The sequence below is a fragment of the Cucurbita pepo genome, chromosome 3 (genome assembly GCF_057944985.1).
Source record: "Cucurbita pepo subsp. pepo isolate OVF chromosome 3, ASM5794498v1, whole genome shotgun sequence".
Lineage (NCBI taxonomy): Eukaryota > Viridiplantae > Streptophyta > Magnoliopsida > Cucurbitales > Cucurbitaceae > Cucurbita > Cucurbita pepo.
Genome location: NC_141800.1, coordinates 2,740,466 through 2,760,084, shown reverse-complemented (window position 1 = coordinate 2,760,084; position 19,619 = coordinate 2,740,466). Strand labels below are relative to the sequence as shown.

Sequence of the window (19,619 nt, the reverse complement as noted above, 5' to 3'; positions counted from 1 at the left end):
GTTAAATTTCCGTTTTTTTTTTCCATAAATATTGATATTTTCATGGGCATTTGACGTCTTTTTTAACTTAGGGGTAAAAATGTAATTTCCTCCCGGTAAACAAATAATAATAATAATATATAAATAAAGAGACTGAATTTACACCAAATCAATAATTATTATTACGGAATTTTTTTAACATTTTTTTGGTACCATACAATTAAAATATATTCCAATAACAATTCAATAATAATAAATTTGATTTTTTATTATGTAAATAATTTTAAAATATTTATTAGTAATAATATAGTAATTAAATATTAGGAACTACGAATCTCCATATGATACTGTCCAACTTGAACATAAGTTCTTATGGTGCCAACTGTGGGATGTATAAGCCTCCACTGAGTAAGTTCTTATGGTGCCAACTGTGGGATGTATAAGCCTCCACTGAGCCTTCGTTCTTAGTCATAGCATCAATAAAGTGTATCACTTAAATATTTTTTTTTGCTAAACTCGGAACTACTTTAAACTTTTAACATAATTTAAAAAATACCCTTAACATAAAAATACTTGGTTCTATGTTTAAAAAATGCTTTTGAAATTATCGTCTTATGAAAAAAAAAAAATAAGAATTTAATATTTTTTAGATATATTTTTTTTTTTTTTTAAGTTTAAGAGTGAAGCATACAGCTCATCTGGTGCATGTAGAAGTATATATAGCAAAGAAGGATGAAGACAGTGAAGCATACAGCTCATCTGATGCATCTACAAGTACTTGTGCTATTCTTCATATTCACAATCCAACTCTCCAAACTTCTCAAAATCACAACAAATTTCACAATATATGAACTATGGAAGTAACCCTTTTTCTCTGCCAGACCAAACACAAAAAATAATATGAAATAAAGAACTGAAAGGAAGTAAATAACTTGTAGGATTCTCACTTTCTGGTTGTTGGATTAACGGTCTCGAAAGCGTGTATGAGCAAGTCGACTTTTCGCTTACGAGCAGGAGTGAGCTTGGCCACGGCCTGTCGAAGTGCGTAATCAAGCATCCATTCCTCTGCATTCTTTCTATCTTCTGTGTCTTGATGCCTCAGCTGAACTTTCTCTGATTCTGCATCTTGCTCCACACCCAAAAAGTTTGGTCGTTTTGGATTGAATTTCTTTACTTTTTCCATTGCTTTGATGAATCTCTTCAGAAGAATCACTTTTTTCAGATTGCTCCAATTCTTTAGAACTTGCTGATTGTGTTTTCTTCCCATGTTTTGCTCTTTTCCATCCTCCTCCTGGCTGTTCGTATCGACAGACTTCACCGTTCGTTCTTCGCTATTAGAATCAGTAGTATTGTGTACCTCTTTTCTTCTATCTGTTATTTCGGAGGCGTCTTGTTTCTCTTCTAATGCTTGGTCTCTATTCGAGTTGTCGGAGAATGATCGATCGTCGGGTGAGGTACTGTTTTCTGGAAGAGGGATTTCGTCAATTGCTTCGTTTACTAGCTTTACTGCTTCGATGCATCGGAGCTTCACGTCTGGATCGTTCACAAAGCCGTCTTCCATTTCCTTGTTTTGTTTTCTTGAAGAAAATTCCTTTTCATCTTTGTTAGTCTCCTGACTGACAAGAGGTTTCAAACCATCTTTAGCATCAATGCTCGAAGCCATGTGCTTGTATATCAAGAACCACATGCTTGCATTCTTTTTTGGCTCGAACTGTGTTGCATTTGCTTCACCATTGCTGGAAACAGATTCTGCTTGTGTGGAACCAGCTTTCGATTGAGCTATCCGACTTCTATCGAATATAACCGCCCTTGTTTTTTCTAGTAGTTCATTTGCTGAGGTGCAATGTTCGAAATTATTGACTTCGCTCGATTTCTCGTGTTCTTCGGAAGTGAGGGTTCTAGCTATTGCTGATGTCTCATACTCTTCTGATGAGAGGCTTTTGGATGTATCAGATACTCCACCGGTTAAGCTGATCGAACTATCGTTTTTGGATATTGTTTGGTCAGGCTCCAGATCTCCGTTATGAAGTAGTTCCGAGTTTAAACGTGCAATTACCCTTTTAGAAATCTTTAGAAGCTTTCCATTCACTGAAACTTCTTGATGGCTAGTGTCTTCTGCGTTCTTGGAGGTCTCACTATCTAAAATGGCATCTTTGACCTCTGGCAAGCGTATATCAACCGACATGGGATAGCCTCCTTTTACAGTGATCTCTTCTTCTACCTTATCGCGATTGCGAGTAGCAATGTCCCCTACTAGCCGCCACCCTCTACCAGTAGTTTCATGAACAGCCTGATCTTGTTCTGATTTCTCAAGATATTCTAAGTTTGCTTCATCTTTATTAAAGAACGTCATTGAATTCTGGTTCTCTAACTTGGTAATACTGTTTGCTTGGCCTGCAGATGCTTTGAAAATGTTCTTCATGTTCGAAAAGTTCCCAAGAACGGTATCATCAGCACCGTTTTGACGTTCGCTTTCTTTATCAGTTCCATCAGAAACTCCATGATCTTGTTGAGAATCTACAGGAGAAGCTACTTTGGTCCTGATGGGAGCCTCAACTCCAGGCAATGGAAGAACTGTTTCAAAAGCTTCTACAAGCAGAGAAACTCTCTTCTTCTGAGCTGGTTCTAATTTTGAGATAACCTGTTGTAATGCATAATCAAGCATCCATTCCTCGCTGTTTTTTCGTTCTTCTGTCGTTTGACGCTGGAGATGAACCTTCTCTCCTTCTGGGTCGGGATTAAGAGGTCGAAAACGTGGCTTCTGTGGGTTAATCTTCTTTACTTTCTCCAAAGCCTTGACAAATCTCTTGAGAAGGATTAGCTTTTTCAGGTTACTCCATCCCTTAGCTACTGACTTATTTGTTGACATGTTTTCAATTGGCATTGTTTTCTTTTCTTCCATGGACGTTTTATTTTCGACTTTAGTTCCCATTTCGTCTCGATCTTGTGCAAGATCCTCTCCAGCAGAATGAGTACTGGAAGAAGGCATTAAGAAGCTTGATCCTCTAACTTCAGCCGGAATCCTTCCCCACAGCTTCTCTCCTGAATTCTCATCATGAGGTCGAGGGGATTGGTCTCGAATCTCCGGGAGAAGGATTCTATCAAAAGCATCTTGCACTAACTTAACAGCTTCCCTCTTGAAGAGCTCAAGTTTTCTATTGGCAGCTGCATCAGGAGACACATCTGCTCCTTCCTGATCAATATTGGTGACAAGCTTAAAGGAGCTGGAGTTGGTGTCTAATACCAATTTGTTGTCAACGTCCTTTGATGTTTCCTTCACCTGAAGAACAGGTAGTTTATTATCAGCATTGGCAGAGTCGCTGTCCACAACATTCTTATATACCAACTGCCACATTCTGACATACTTTGGATTAATCTCCTGCACTTCTGCTGTAATATTTAAGCTGATACTCGAGCTAGAGCTCGAACGCGATAGACTATCCATTTCCGCTGCCAAATCTCCCTTGAGCTTCTCACCAGCTTCACTTGGACAACTTTGACATCCCATTTGCTCATAATCAACAGCAGAAGAGCCCAAACTTTCCATCAAGCTGCTGCATTCGCCTGCATCAAAATTATCTTTCCCTTTCGCATCGGTATCCATAAGAACACTAGGACGGAATTCTTCCTCTACAGCGGATACCGGTTTGCCTGTGTTCTCATTAGCTACTAGTCCTTCTCTACTCACCATTTTGCTTGCTTGAATACCTTCCTTCCGTTTTCCAGATTGTTTGGCTCGAAAAGGCGGTTCGCTCTCAGTCTTGTTTTTCTGAGCTCTCATGGCACGTTTCCTCATGGACTTGAAACGCTTCAATGGAGCAGCATTTCTATGAGAATGACTATGGAGGGAACAGTAACTATAAGGACAAATCTTCTTTACACCAAGTTTTTCAGATTCTTTCTCTTCTCCAGATTGGATCTCAATGTTATCAGAAAACTTAGAACCCTTGAGGGCTGAAGAACAAGTCATCTTTTCAACACATGATTCTGGATGTAACTCAGACATTTCCATTTTGGAATATTTCTTAGACTTGGAAGCAGCCAATTTCGCGAACTTCCTCACAGGTTTTAGTGATGCCTTTCTAGTTAACATTATCCCCGAGATCACCGAATTTGATTTTGAATAAACCGCAGAAACATCACTATTCTTTTGTCCATTATTCCGATTCCCTAATTTAGATCTGCGGGAACTTACCGGAGATTGCAATTCTCCTTGATCGGAAGATTTCCTTATCAATGTCCTTTTGAATCTAGAACTCGACATTCTCGCCATAGTCCTCGTAGGCTTTGAACCAGAGCGGCTTGCCAGTGATTTCTGTTGCAAACAGTAGATTCAAAATCTCACTACAAAATCCACCATTATCAATCGCAAATACTCGAGAAACAAGAAATCGAAATCTGAGACAGACCTGAGAGTAGTTTCTTCTCGCTTCCGAGCTCCTAGTGGTCTTCATGAAATTCGGCGACGAATCAGAAACAGAATTTGTAGTAGAATCTCCATAGCTTGACGAAGAAGAAGAAGAAGAAGCAGAAGAAGCAGAAGAAGACGAGGACGAAACAATACCGGAACTGAACTCAGATGTCCCTTCTCCAGCAGTTGATTTGTCCAAGCTCGGGATTCCATCTTCATTTCTGCGATCATCTTCCGATTGCGAGTGACGATGATGCCGACGATGATGAGAATCCACGTCGATCATTCTCTCGAATCAGCCACACCAGACTCAGAAATCTGAATTCTGTGCGCCTAAATGATCTATAGATTCAGGAAAAACAACGATCGAGCGAGGAAAACAAAGGATTGAAATCGTTCCTCGAAAGCAAATCTGAAGGTTATTGTATTGAATTGATGAGATTTGGAGTCTGCGGACGAGAATTCGAAGACGGATTTGAATGTGAGTAAAGAAAAGGATTTCTTGACTTGCACAAATGCACAAGCCTGCCAGGCCATGGCCTATGTCTACATTTTTATTCTGTAATTTGGTTGACCAGCCTTGCTGGGCCCCCACCCAGGTTGACCAACACAGCTCAAACCCTTCTTGTTCTTCCATGCATCACAATAATATTAATATTATTTTTAGTAACAAATGTGTTCATAAATATCTTATTTTTAGTTGCTTTAGTCAACCATTTGTTAGCAAAAATTGCTATTAGTTAGTTACTATACCCTCTCTCCTTTTAATATAGTAAAAGAGTGTAAGATAAATCTCTCCAACTCTCACTGTCAACTTTTTTCGATAAATCTCTTCAAAGCTCAGTTTTTACTCTAATTGTTCTGTTATTACCGTGCGTGTATATATATATATATATATATATATATATATATAATCACATTAAATACGCAATAAGTAAATTGTAGAAATAGCTCAAATAGCTACATGTGTGTCGTCCTTTAATAACTATTGTTTTTTTTTAAGAAAATATTATCACTTGCATTTAATGACTTCCAAATAAGAGTGGTTGGATGCACTTACTAGTTTAGGTTCAATAACTTAATTATATAAATTTTAATTTGAATTAATAAAATTATATCTATTTTTTTAAAAAAATTAAAATTTAGTTTTAAAATGAAAACTTATTATTAATAATTTATTTAAAAAATACCCTACAACAACTTTTTAATATGATTTTAAAAATACTTTTCAAATTTTCAAAAAATTTATTAATGCCCTAAAAATTTCAATTTTTTTTTTTAAATATTTAAAAATATATTTTTTCGGTTAGTAATATGTTTTAAAAATGATAATCTATGAGGTGTCGATAGACGAGTTTGTTCTTATATTGACGGTAATGATTTTTAAATTTTTTTTTATAAAGTTAAAAGGTGTCAGTGTTACTTTCAAAATTTTCAACATTAATTATACGATTAAAACTATAATGAAATATTATAGAAACGATAAACAGTTACTGTCATATCGGTTCAGGGGAAGGTTCATCAGTAATAGTCCGGAGTTTACTGTAATAACGAACTAGAAAGGTAATACGGGTGGGTTGTTCAGTAACTCAGAGAATAGGGGGTTCATGTTCTAGAGTTCCAGCTCGTAAACTCTTGAGTCTTGTTTAGAATCTCTGTGCCAAGTTCTTGATGTGGGCATCTATCCATATTCATTCAGCTTTCTCTTGCTGGATGGGAGCTGTATGAGCGGTAACGTCCACGTACGACTCTGTGAGAAGAGCGGTGGACAGAAATGGCCTTGTTGTACTTCACTCTCGTCTTCAATGGACTTAAAAAGAGAAAAATAGAGATTTGAATAACAAAATACTACTAACACGGTAATATAACCATCTCTTACTCGATGGTCTACTCCTTGTGTAGCCTACAGTATAGATAGATCATGGTTAACCTTAGTATGATTACAATTATCGTCAATTATGTTTCTGATGGATAAATTAACCGAAAAAATATAAGTCAACCTATCGTTAATGTGATCTAATGATACAAATAATTACTCGAGCAACTAGATTTAACCAAAGTATTAGTGTGAAATGAGTGAGTAGTTGGTGAAAAGTGGGTGTGGGATTCATTTACGCCCCAATTTGTGGAACTTTCAACCCTAACTTACACACCACTTGTGGCTCTTGACTCTTCCATAAATACTTCACACTTATCCTTTTCTCCTTTATTTATTTATTTATTTAAAACACAAATTCCTTTCATTTCCAATAATAATAATAATAGATAATGACGTTTCATTTTTTATTTATTCAAATCTCATTTTTTCAACCCAACTTAATTAATTCATTTATTCCATAGCTATATATATATATATATAAGATATTGACTTTTTCCTCTCTTAAAAAAAAATCTAATTTTTTTTTTTTTTTTTTTTTTTTTTTTTTTTTTTTTTTTTTTTTTTTTTTAACAATGATGCTCTGATAACATGTTAAAATGAAAAATATTAGTGGGATCGAACGTCTTGAGAAACATAGGTGGGATCAAAAGAATGATATATCTTGTGAAGGTTGATCCCAATTTATCATTGTCCTCTATTCCTATCTCTGTCACTTTTCTTCTAGTCTGTTTTTACTCTTCTCCTGCTCTGATACCATGTTAAGAATGATGGTCTGATATCATGTTTGGTTTGTTCTTCCTCTTCTCCTGCTCCGATACCATGTTAAGAATGATGGTCTGATATCATGTTTGGTTTGTTCTTCCTCTTCTCCTGCTCCGATACCATGTTAAGAATGATGGTCTGATATCATGTTTGGTTTGTTCTTCCTCTTCTCCTGCTCCGATACCATGTTAAGAATGATGGTCTGATATCATGTTTGGTTTGTTCTTCCTCTTCTCCTGCTTTGATACCATGTTAAGAATGATGGTCTGATATCATGTTAAGAATGATACTCTGAATCATGTTAAAAATGAGAAACATTAGTGGGATCGAACGTCTGAGAAACGGTAGGATCAAAAGTCCCGGTGGGATCTAAAGTCCAATTTTCTTCCCAACGTTTAAATAGAATACAAACTACAAACTAAATCGTAAAAATAAGAGAAAATACTCTACTAACCAAATATTGAAGGTAAGATAAAATATATCAAATATAAATATATAAAATATATTCCAATACTTTTTAAAAAAATAGTGATTCAATCTTTTGAACGAGAAAATAGTGATTTTCTATTTATAATGTATATGTGCATATATCAATTAATTGGGTATACATGGGTTGGTTTGGGTTGGGTCGAGAAAAATTATGGACCAACCCAAAATGTTGGATTGGTTGGGTTAGTAGACCCAATAACTTGAAATTGTTTCACAACACAACTCAACCTTAGTTGGGTCGTACTGTTATGTTATAGCAGTGAGTGACGAGCATAGGCATGTGTGATGGTTAGTTAGCTGTGAGGGGAATAACCTTGGATGGTTGCCACGTGGTTGCGATAACCATGTGATTAGATAAGCTCGAATCGGTATGATTTTAAAAAAAACTTAGTCCGACCCAATTCAACCCAAAACGTTATCTAACCAAACGTCTAGCTTTAAAATGTATCGATGACTAAATTATGCTTTCTAAAAAAACACAATCTTTTAGGACGATTTTATTCTAGGTATTTTGGTCTGGTCTACTCGAGGGAATATTTATAGGAATATATATAATATAATTAAAATTTAGAATTTAAGTATTTATTATTATTATTATGTTAATGAAAAGGAATTTTATATTTGGTGTAAATTAAAAAAACATCTAAATTCAATGTACTGAAAACAGTAATGAAGCAAAGATTTTATATTGAATAATTTAATATTTTATATATTTAAAAAATTCAGACAATGATTGGATGTGATTGTGTGTATGATCACTCCCCATTACACATTCCGCGTCCTTCGCGTGTCCAACCCATCATCTAATTTCCACATGCTTCAATTATAATCTTTTTAACATAATAAATAATAATAATAATAATAATAATAATTAATCCAATAAAAAAATTTAATTTATTTTTACCTAATCCTTCACTATTTTTAATAAATTTCAAAATTATATTTGATTAATACAAAGTAAATTAATATACACTAATTATAATTATATTTGCAAAATTTATTTAAATTTTAAGATTTATTATTATTATTATTTAATATTTAAAAATAGAAAATGAAGTTTCTCGAGAGAGAAAATGTGGAAGAGTGACGTCAGTAGGTGCGTGTTCGTAAAATTTAGTTTTCATCTTAAAAATAACAAATTTTGTTAAGTAATAATGTTCGGGAATTTCCGTTCTTTCGAGCTTTGAACTTTGGGAATTATTGAACTCGAATAAAAATCAAATAAAGAAAAACAATATCTCTCGAATCCAAATAAAATAGTTTCAAAGGGACAAAAGAATTAAGAATCAAAGCGAAGGCCAATCATGGCTTGCCACGTGTACATATACTTGTAAAGAATCTTCCATAATTGAGATCTATTTCTTTAATTTAATTAGTACAAAAGATTAACGCCTTTTTCAGTAAAAAAAAAAAAAAAAAACTTTATTGTAATGATTTTTGTTTTTCCAACATGGATGGTAAGCCGACACAAAGCGGAGGCTTTTGCTTTATTTGCTTCTTCCTCGGATAGACAGTAAAATGATTTGCGACGTGCATTTTGGTTTCACATATCGAACAGGGGAGTTTCAGTTTTCTAAGGATTCCCTGTTGCTGGGTCACCCTTTTAGGAAGAACGGCATCGAGACAAAATTAATGTAACTCGACTCGATTTCTAAACTTTTAAAAATTATACGATTTAACATAATAAAATGATAGATAATGTATAACGGATAATAACTATTATTCATCTCATTTGAATAGACTCCCGCCCAAACCCATTAAGATAAATTTAAAGATTAAAAAATAAAAATAAATGCGACAATTTTCCATGAGTAAAAAATACAGAAATCGCTCAATAATACTTACCATTTATAATACCAACAATCACAATCGCAGTTTCTAAACAATAGATTTGGCGATTGTGTAGCACTCACTCTCAGCACTGAGTGAGTCAAGCCAACTTTAACTCACGTTGCCTATAGTTGGGCAATGTGTATACAAATCTCGTGTTAAGAATGAGAAATAAAAAGAGAATTGAAATCAAAGGTGTGTTCTCGTTGATATTGATAAGCTCTAAATAAGATACAAACTAGCAACTAATACCTACCAATAAGAAAAATTAAGAGAATATTAATATATATTTCAGATATAATATTAATATTCTCTTTAAATATATCATTACGCTTTAAATATATCATTAATTAATTACCAACGGTACACAACCAAATCAAAAAAATCAAACCAAACCATTTTTACCGTTGAGGAAATTCGGTTTGATTTTAATATTAGTCAAACCGGAAGAAAAAAAAAACCAAACCGAACCATATATTAAATATATATATATATATATATTTTTTTTTTACCGTTTGTTGACAGGAAATAATAAAAGGAAAGAAAAAAAAAAAAAAAAAAAAAAAGGAAAAAAAGTGATGAAAGGAAGTTTCGGGGAAGTTGCTAGGGGCCGTACAATGGCAGAGTTCCTCCCACCATTTAACCCCGACCTTCACCCCTCCAATGGCCGCAAATCAAAGCCCCTTCTCCTTCTTCACTATGAAGCTCCCCAAACTCACCGCCAAATCCTTTTTCCCTTCCAAAAAGCACCGCTCCAGCCTCTCCAAATCCGAGCCCCCTTCCTTCGGCTCCGCCTCATCCTCCTCCCCGACCAGCGTCTTACCGCCTCACCCGCACCCCCACCTCTCCGGCGAATGGTCCGACTTCTCCGACACCCACACCGACTACCGCAAGGAACTGGAGGCTCTACTAGGCCTCATCGGCGCCGAACCGCCGAGCGAAGAGGAGCTCAAGATGATGATAAGCCAAGTAGACAAAGTCGGACCGCCTTGCCACTCCGAACTGCGAGATACGTTTGAAATCTTCGACGCCGACCACGACGGGAAAATCACGGCGGAGGAGCTTTTTAGTGTGTTCTCCGCCATGGGAGATGAGCAGTGCACGTTGGAGGATTGCCGGCGTATGATAGCCGGAGTGGACAAAAACGGGGATGGGTTCGTGTGCTTCGAGGACTTCGCGGTTATGATGGAGTGCCAGAGATGTTGAACATCAACCAACCCCGCTCCCTTTTCATATATATATTTTTTTCAATTAATTATTAATAATAAAAAAAAAGAAAAAAAGGATGTGTATGAGGGAGGGGGAGTTTGTTCGTTTCTTGTATTTGTCTCGGTTGTTCCAAAGTATATAAAACGACGTCGTCGGATCCGACATAATTGGTCAAATCATCCCCTCCAATTTTTTATTTTCTCTTTTAATTAAAATATATTTTCATCCACGTTTTTCAATTAATCTTCTATTTATAAGAAAATAAAATATATTTTCTATCTTACCTCTCAATTTTTTTAATAATAAGCTTAATTTTATAAAAAATATTACTATTTTATTTTAAAAATATCCTTAATTTTTAAAAAAAAAATCATTAGTACCTTTCCAATATTTTAAGAAAATTTAAAAAATCATTTTCACGAATATTATGTTTAAAAAATATTTATAAAATTTATAAGTAGCCTTGAGGGTCATTACTCACAAAATTTATTATTATTAATATATAGAGAAAAAATTTGATTTTTTAAAAAAATTTAAAGTTATTTTTAAAGTAAAAAAACTTTAAAGGTATTTTTTTTTTTTAGGTTTTTTAAAAGTGAAAGGATATTAATAATACTTTTCAAAATTAAGTTAATATTATAAAGTTGTTTTTTTTATCTTTTTAATTAAAATTAAAAGATATTTTAATTTTTTTAGTTTACAAGTTTTTTTTTTATAGAAAAAATGAATATATATATATATTTTATTTGGTAGCATTTTAAAAGAAAATTAGAGTGGAAAAAGAAGGGATGGGATGTGCCAGCGGTGGCCGCAAGATTTGCCATAAAAAAAATTAAAATATTATTTTAATTAAATAATGTCACATTAAATTTTACTATTACCAAAATGTTACCACGCTCCAATAGTAAATAAGTTAACAAGAAGCATTAAAAGGTTAAAAGCAATATGCCTATGAGACATTGAAAATTTTGTTGCGTTGACTTTACGAGCCTTTATGGTTGAGTTCAAAAGTACAACAACCCCTAAATAATTTATAATTTTCATATTTATTTTAACCTACAATTATTTTCAACCAAGTAAACAATAATCGGAGGTAAAAAAAAATTAAAAATTTATAAAAAAAATACAATAAATTAATTTCTTAAAATTTTAAATTTAATATTACAACATAATTTTTTTTTTATTAATTTAAAAAATTTATAACATACTATTACAATCCTAAAAAATATTAGGCAAGTCAGGACGAAAAGTTGAAGAGGGACGGAGGATAGGATTATAATCTCATCCCTGGTCCCGATTATGTAATGGAGAAAAAATGTTCTCCACTGTCTTCTCTGTTTTCCAATGTAAACCGAAAATCTCATTTTCAAAATGTGTTCCCACTGACATATGTGAAATAATTATCTACCAAAATTATTGTAAATGAATAATGTGACGAATTAAGCCGTAATTATGCAAAGAAAAATAGTGGAAAAAGTGGGACAAATAATAATAGTTTTGGATGAAAATGGGAAAGCAATGAAGAAGGAAGGTTCGAGGAAATTAAGGGAAAATGGGTGGGCGAAAACAACATGCTTTCGACCAAACTTAGGATTCTAAAATAAATTCTCTGTTTTTCAACTAAAAACAACCAAACCTAAAACTGTGTCTCTCTCTATGTTTTTATAATCCGTTTCTCGTTAATTTATTGCTTTAGAAGGTTCGGTTACGTCGTAGACTTATCTCAATTGTTACTCGAAGTCAATTTTTAAAATATATAATTTACTTTATTTTCATTAAAAACATATAAATGGTTGTAAAATTGATTGAATTATATATATTAATACGATGAGGATGAGTGGGTGAGAATTTGGATGTATAAAATAAATTGAAGCCATAAAAAATATAAATTTTTGCAAATTGATTGGTTTTTGTCGAGTTCGTTGTCAAACACGAGATATAACTCATGCCCTGAACAATTTTCTTAAGGAATTTCGACTGTTCATGTATTATTGGTTGCTTGAGGTTCATCATGCTTGAAACGTTCAACTATGTTCGTTTGTTGTTTGTTCGAGAATATTTGTCTCTAACACTGTTTTCGTTGAGTTGTGGTCATGTTGGACAAAATCTAGTATTCGCCTTGATTGTGGTTTTGACCGATTTCTTTTTCTTCACTTCTGTTATGTTGTTGCAGTTTCTGGTGTTGTCAGATTTGCACAATCTCTATCATTCTTACAAACACTTGATTGAAAATATTGAACATTTTGTTACAGAAAAGTTGCGTATTATTGATAAGAATTTATCGATTTAATTTGATTCGACCAATTTGAAAAAAGACCGTTAAGATTATAAAAGTTGAAAAATGAATGAAATATTAAAGGGAAATTATAATTTAAAAAAATAAATAGAAAAAGGTATATATATATATATAAATATAGAATTAATTGTTGTAAATTTGTGAGGGAGGTTTGGTTGAGCTTCTTGGAAACTTCCTTGGCTCATAGATCGACAAAGACAAGACATTTATGTTTATGATTAAGATGGGACGAAAGAGGTTCCCTATGTTATCATTCTTATTTTATTTACTTTTTATTTTGATATTGTTCTCTCGTGAAAAAAATAATACTTTATAAGTTGAGCGGCAAAGTGTGAGAATTTCATATTGGTTGAGGACACAGTCTCCCACGTTAGTTGGAGAGGAGAACGAAACATACTTTTATTAGGGTATGAAAACCTTTTCTAGCATACGCATAATGGGGAAGCCCATAAGGAAAAGGCCTAAAAAGAACCGTATCTGGATGAGCACCTGTTCTGCTGTATAACTCTGAAAGACGGGAAAAGCCCAAAGAGGACAATATCTACTAGTAGTGGGCTTGGGCCGCTACAAATGGTATTAGAGTTAGGCACTGGACTATTTGCCAGTAAGGACGCTGGGCCCCGAAAGGGGTGGATTGTGAGAATCTCACATTGGTTGGGGAGGAGAACGAAACACCCTTTATAAGGGTGTGGAAACCTTTTCCTAGCAAACGCGTAATGGGAAAGCCCGGAAGGAAAAACTCAAAGAGGACAATATCCACTAGCGGTAAGATTGAGCTGTTACAATCCCAGTTTATTACAATACTATGAGACTAAAGCAAGACTTACAAGGACGTGCACTTAGCACATAGTTTAAATGAACAATTAAGCTTTAGAAAGCGTAATTTATTATTTATAACAAAAAAAATATATAACGACTAATTACTAATTATTCATCTTGTTCATTCAATTAGAGCATAGTAAATTTTTTTTCGTGGTGGTGGTGACATCAAATAGGTCGAAGAAAGATATTTAGATTTTTATACGTGGGGTGAGGAGACCTATACATACATACATACATATATACATACAGGGCGAGACGGAGGTCAAGAACAAAGATGGACAACGTAACACTTGTCTATTCCTCTGCCCTGTTTCGTCAACCGAAAAAAATCTCTCTTCACACTCTCTCAATTTTCTATTTAACTGAGATTTTCCGTCTCGAACCCGTGCAGTGTCTCAACCCTATGAATTAAATGAACATTTCTAACTCAAGGCACGATTAAAAAAAACAAATATCGACAAATAAAATTATATAATTAATATTAGGTTAAGTTAAATAATATGATCATCATAATTAGCCATTTAGTTTAAATGAAGAAAAATCACGTGCGTTGCACGTGAAAGAAACGAGTAAGTATACAAAGAGATGGATTTATCCACCTATGATCTTGATCTTCATTCTTGTTTATTGATTTAGGACGATGCAAGCGGCAAAGGTTTCTGCTAAATTGACTCGACGGGGTTTGTCTTGGCGCCATGGATATAATCCAACCATGAGAATTTCCGGCCGGTTTCTTAGTTCATCTTCGGCTTCGCATGTAGGCGTCAGCTCTACTAACGGTCTTGGCATACAAGGAGAAGTTGATAATTGCTGGTATGGATGAAATGATTGTTCTTCACAAGTTCGTAATCCAGTATGTATGATCTGATTATAGGGAGAATTAATTATACCTTTCGATGCTTTCGTTTTTTTTTTTTATTAAATCGCTTATCGTTGCAATATCTTTTCGCTGAAAATGTGCGATAGAATTCTTTAAATCCTTATGGGGTGAGTCGTGGAAGATGGAATCGTGAAATTTGGGCATTCTTTTACGATTTTACGATGGGAAATCTATTTCGACGAATTTGGGGGGATCCGTTCAAGAGTAGAGCTAATAAGCTTTGGGTAAATGCAATCCAAACTATTAAGTGGGTCTAGTTTGGAAGAAACAACATATTGTTCGGAGGGTACATGATTGGAGAGAATAATTTGATTAGTTTCAATCTTTGCTTAGCAATTAATACAGATTAGGGCAGATTCTTGTCATTTCTGGTGGGGAGTATGCTCTCTTGTATGATCACGGGTTGGTGTATTTATTTGTATAATGGGGCTTTGAAGTTCTAGTAACACAAAGAGGATTTAGACCACTTGTTTTGGGATTGTGATTTTATTACCTCTCTGTGGGATCAGTTTTTTCAAGACTTCTGGGGTTGCAAGCTCGTAACAGTGGGTGTTGTTCGATGTTTGAGGTGCTCTTGAACTCTCCTTTCCATGAAAAAGGACGGGTTCTTCGGCTGCGGGGCATTTGGCTTGAGAGTAGCTCAAGAGTTTCTTGTGGGGTGGAGAGGTTTGGAGAGGATCTTTGGGATTTGATTAGATGTAATTCCTCTTTATGGACAATATTTTTCTAATGCTGTTTACACAGATTAAGTGTGTACTTTGTAGTATTTATTCAAGATTTTCTTTAAGTCTCATGCTTAAGTTTGAATGTAACACTGCATTTATGTCTCCACAGTCAACAAGATGGAGGAGATGCAGTTCTTTCAAGAGAAAATAAGAGAAGATTGTCCCAGGTGAAGTTCTAAAATGGCAGTTCCTAGTGAAATATACTATAATTGAAAAACGGTAGCTCCAGTAACTATCGATCTGTCTACGAAAAAATCAACAAAGGTGTTTCAAATTTTGAAATGACTTTTTTCCTTTGTACTGCCATTGAGTTCTCTTTCCAGTCAAGATCTCTGTCCCATATGATTTGAAACAAGTTTTATTTTGGGTACTGTGTTCTTAATCTTAACTATTTGCAATGTTGTTTTCAATTATAATGGTTATTTAAAATATTCAGTGATTTCTGTTTCTTATGTAAAAAAGGAGAATAATAAATATATTGAATTTGTTTGATGAACGAGTTTTTTCTGCCTTTGCAGTATTTACGCCATATTCCGCAGTTTGTGAAGATTGTTGAAGTCGGTCCAAGAGATGGACTACAAAATGAAAAGCACATTGTACCAACTGCTGTTAAGGTTGAATTAATAAAGATGCTAGTCTCTTCTGGGTTGCGTATTGTTGAAGCCACGAGTTTTGTTTCTCCTAAATGGGTACCTCAGGTAACTTGGCTTGATAGTCAATGAACATGTTGGTTGGTATATTTTTGTGTTCCTAAAACAATTACTTCAACTTTTCATGCACTCTGCCTTCATGTTTGAGTTTCTTGTAGATATACTAATTAATCTCGTTTCCTCTTATTTTCCTCAGTTAGCAGATGCAAACGATGTTATGGAGGGAATTCGAAATGTTGAAGGTGCTCGATTTCCTGTGTTGACCCCAAATATTAAGGTATGAACTTCAGTACAGAAATATAAAGGTAGGACTAATCTGGAATGCATTTTGTGATTATTGATGAGATTTTTTGACTGCTTTGTATAGGGTTTTGAAGCGGCTGTTGCAGCTGGAGCAAAGGAAGTAGCTATCTTTGCTTCAGCATCCGAATCCTTCTCAAAGTCAAATATCAATTGCAGCATAGAAGAAAGTCTCCGTCGTTACCGTGAAGTTGCTGTTGCTGCAAGAAAGCACTCACTTCCAGTTCGCGGGTAGGTACTTTGAACCAGAAAACTGAGTTACTATAACATATCTGATATCTGGTTTGATTTCGTATAAACATGTTAGATATGATTTGATCCTCCCCTGGTTTGATATGATTTACTTTTTATATTTTGAAAATGTCTCCTATAAACATGTTAGATATGTATCATGTGTTGTGGGCTGTCCCATTGAAGGAATGGTGCCCCCATCAAATGTAGCATACGTTGCTAAGGAGCTTTACAGTATGGGATGCTCTGAAATATCCCTTGGCGATACAATTGGTGTTGGTACTCCAGGTAACCTCTTGGAATAGCTTTAGTTTAAAATCACAGAGGATATGAACAGAATCTATCTTCTGATGGCATTTGGACAAACCGAAGAAAGATTATATCGCACGTTAAATTAGGTATCTGTATGGTCTATGCCTCTCATTCTAAATTGGTTAACTTATATCTTTCATTGCTAGCATGATGTAAGTACTTCATTATAGGATTTCCTTTGTATATCCTTTGTAATATTAGTTATGTATTATGTGTATGTTTCATATTTATACCGGTGTCTTCTTTATTCATTAATGGATTTTCTTCTTATATAAGAGGACCTTGTATCTCCATAGTTTCTTAATTAGAAGAGTTCCCATGGTGAACTCAATTTTTCCTAAACAATTATTTAACAATGATTCTTTTAAATATTTGTTTTAAGAATCCTTTTTTGACAGTAATTTTTCTAACTCTTCCAGGAGTCATTGGCAACATTCATGTTCTTGTTAACTTTAGTTTTCTCACCTCTGCAGGAACTGTGATTCCAATGCTTGAATCCGTAGTTGATGTTGTTCCAATTGAAAATCTTGCTGTTCATTTCCATGACACTTATGGGCAAGCTCTGTCCAATATCCTACTCTCACTTCAGGTAATCTCTGTTTTTTCCATCTTGGTTTTAATTGGTTGGAACCTACTAGTTTAAAAAAAAAAAATATGCCAATGAGTTGGTATTTATTGGCGAGTATCAAAGTATAATTTAGGGAAATTAGAGACCTTATCTCTCCTGCTCTACCTTGCAGTTAGCAAGAATATTTGTTGTAACACCCCAAGCCCACCGCTAGCCGATATTGTTCTCTTTGAGCTTTTCCTTTCGGGCTTCCCCTCAAGGTTTTTAAAACGTGTCTAATAGGGAGAGGTTTCCACACCCTTATAATGGATGCTTCGTTCTCCTCCCCAACCGACGTGGGATCTCACTCTTATGCCCCAATCTCTTTCTGACGCCCTCTTTACTCCTAGGCAACTTGCTCACATAACTAACTTGCAGTGGCCACTGTCCTATTGTTTGCGAAATTCAATTTTATGTTTAATAGATCTTTTATTCAAAAGTTCCAGGAAAAGATTTTCAATTTAACCAATAATATACTAGTAACTGATGTGTCAAATAATGAAGAGGAGTAGGTACTAACATAGTACTAAATTTTTCTCCTTTCACTTGCTTCCTCTTGCATGTTGACTACCAAGGGCCTGCCATTATCTCTTGGCTTCTAAGACTATCTTGAATTTGATTAAGAGAAAAATATGTATGAAGTACCTAATTACAACATATAAATATACACGTGCACAAATTCTTTTTTTTTTGAGGATCCTCTGTAATAATGAGAAAGATTTCTGGATATACGCACAAATCGATCAATAATAGAAAAATCCGACGAATCGATCCAGGTCGGCTTACTAATGGGATGCCCTAACACATTACAAAATTTCGCTTTAGCCAATGATCCAAGCAGAGTAATAATAGGAACTAGTGTATCGATTTTCTTGGTAGCATTATCTATTAGAAATGAATTTTCTAGCATCTGACTCCATACCACTGAAGGATTTAATCGCACACTATATATATATATATATATATATATATATATATATATATATATATATATATATATATATATATATATATATATATATTAAAGAAGCATTATTCTAAGTTGAGGGCTACCATGCTAAGATTTCATTTGATGAACATTTGATTTTGGTTTTTGAAAACTAAGCTTATGAGTTTTTTCACTCTATTTGATCAACTGTTATAATGAAAACGAATCTGTTACATGCAATGGATATAATGATGTTGAAAACGATACAAAAGATGAAGATGAAGAAAAACAGCTCATCTTATTAACAGATGGGGATTGGCACGGTGGATTGTTCGGTTTCTGGCCTAGGGGGTTGCCCATATGCTAAAGGTGCTTCTGGAAACGTTTCAACTGAAGATGTTGTGTATATGCTGAATGGAATTGGAGTGAAGACCAACGTAGACCTTGAAAAGCTCATGTTGGCTGGAGATTTCATCTCCAAGCACCTGGGGCGTCCTTCCGCTTCAAAAGTAGCAATTGCATTGCAGAAAGTTGCCTCCAAGCCCAATAAATGCACAGCTACTGCATCCAAATTATGAGGTACTTTACACTATATTCTTGCGTCTTCTCTGATATTGTTCCTCAAGACCCCTAGTAGCTTTCTTCTAAGTTTTAGGTGCAAAAGTATTTTATTATGTATGTTGCTCTCATATAACCCGAAACGAAAGCATTTATGAGTGAATAACTGAGCAGCCTTACCTACAGAAAAAGGCCTCGAGTCGAGTAAAAATATGACCAAACACGTGAGCGGAATACGAGACGAGGCCAAACCTCAAAGGGGTCTCTCAAACCCTCTGAATTATGAGCATGTTAGCCAATCCAATCGTATTGACAACTTATCATTCTGTTTAGGTGAAATGAACATTTCCTGTTCATCTTATCAAGGGCAATGTCTGTGAAGAAAACTCTTGCTTTCAATACTTAGTAGCATTGTGAATGCAGAGAATGAAGCGTCGAAGAGATGCACGGTCTCGATGGAAGATGGGCATATGAAGAAATAATGGAGCACGGTCTCGTTAGTGTATTGATGAAAACCATTTATCTACACCGATCACCACCTTCTTTCATTAACTTTCTCATGTTTCAATCTACCGCTTAACATTTCTTTTTTTTAACACTCTCTTTAATCCTCTCTCCTCTTCTTCAATTCTCCAATGTTTAAAGTTACCTGTTCAATCGAAATATATAAATTATAGCAAGAAGAAAAAGAATAGTAATGAAATGATTTAATACATTTGGATTTAATGCATAAAAAGAGATACGATCATTA

General features: G+C 34.5%; 3 protein-coding genes across 4 annotated transcripts; 2 read left to right on the top strand and 1 right to left on the bottom strand.

Annotated features, from left to right (window-relative positions):
* Positions 1 to 676: 676 nt before the first annotated feature.
* On the bottom strand, positions 677 to 4,921 carry LOC111790722 (uncharacterized). Its single transcript, XM_023671747.2, has 2 exons — positions 4,389 to 4,921; positions 677 to 4,294 (listed from the first exon to the last, which is right to left on the bottom strand). Exons 1-2 carry the CDS (start codon positions 4,674 to 4,676, stop codon positions 923 to 925), a joined length of 3,660 nt encoding a protein of 1,219 aa, XP_023527515.2. The 5' UTR covers positions 4,677 to 4,921; the 3' UTR covers positions 677 to 922.
* Positions 4,922 to 9,998: 5,077 nt separating this feature from the next.
* Positions 9,999 to 10,735, top strand: LOC111790981 (putative calcium-binding protein CML36). The gene has a single exon (XM_023672131.2). The coding sequence runs from the start codon at positions 10,014 to 10,016 to the stop codon at positions 10,554 to 10,556; it is 543 nt and encodes a 180-aa protein (XP_023527899.2). The 5' UTR covers positions 9,999 to 10,013; the 3' UTR covers positions 10,557 to 10,735.
* A 3,543-nt stretch (positions 10,736 to 14,278) lies between these two features.
* Positions 14,279 to 18,889, top strand: LOC111789947 (hydroxymethylglutaryl-CoA lyase, mitochondrial). 2 transcript variants are annotated; one of them, XM_087122816.1, is made up of 8 exons: positions 14,279 to 14,490; positions 15,392 to 15,449; positions 15,801 to 15,980; positions 16,129 to 16,209; positions 16,300 to 16,463; positions 16,615 to 16,751; positions 17,249 to 17,364; positions 18,619 to 18,889. In XM_087122816.1, the coding sequence occupies exons 1-8, from the start codon at positions 14,318 to 14,320 to the stop codon at positions 18,886 to 18,888; spliced, it is 1,179 nt and encodes a 392-aa protein (XP_086978942.1). In that variant the 5' UTR covers positions 14,279 to 14,317; the 3' UTR covers position 18,889. The 2 variants fall into 2 exon arrangements, with proteins under 2 accessions (XP_086978942.1, XP_086978943.1); XM_087122817.1 differs by having other exon boundaries at positions 14,391 to 14,530.
* The last annotated feature ends 730 nt before the right edge of the window (positions 18,890 to 19,619 follow it).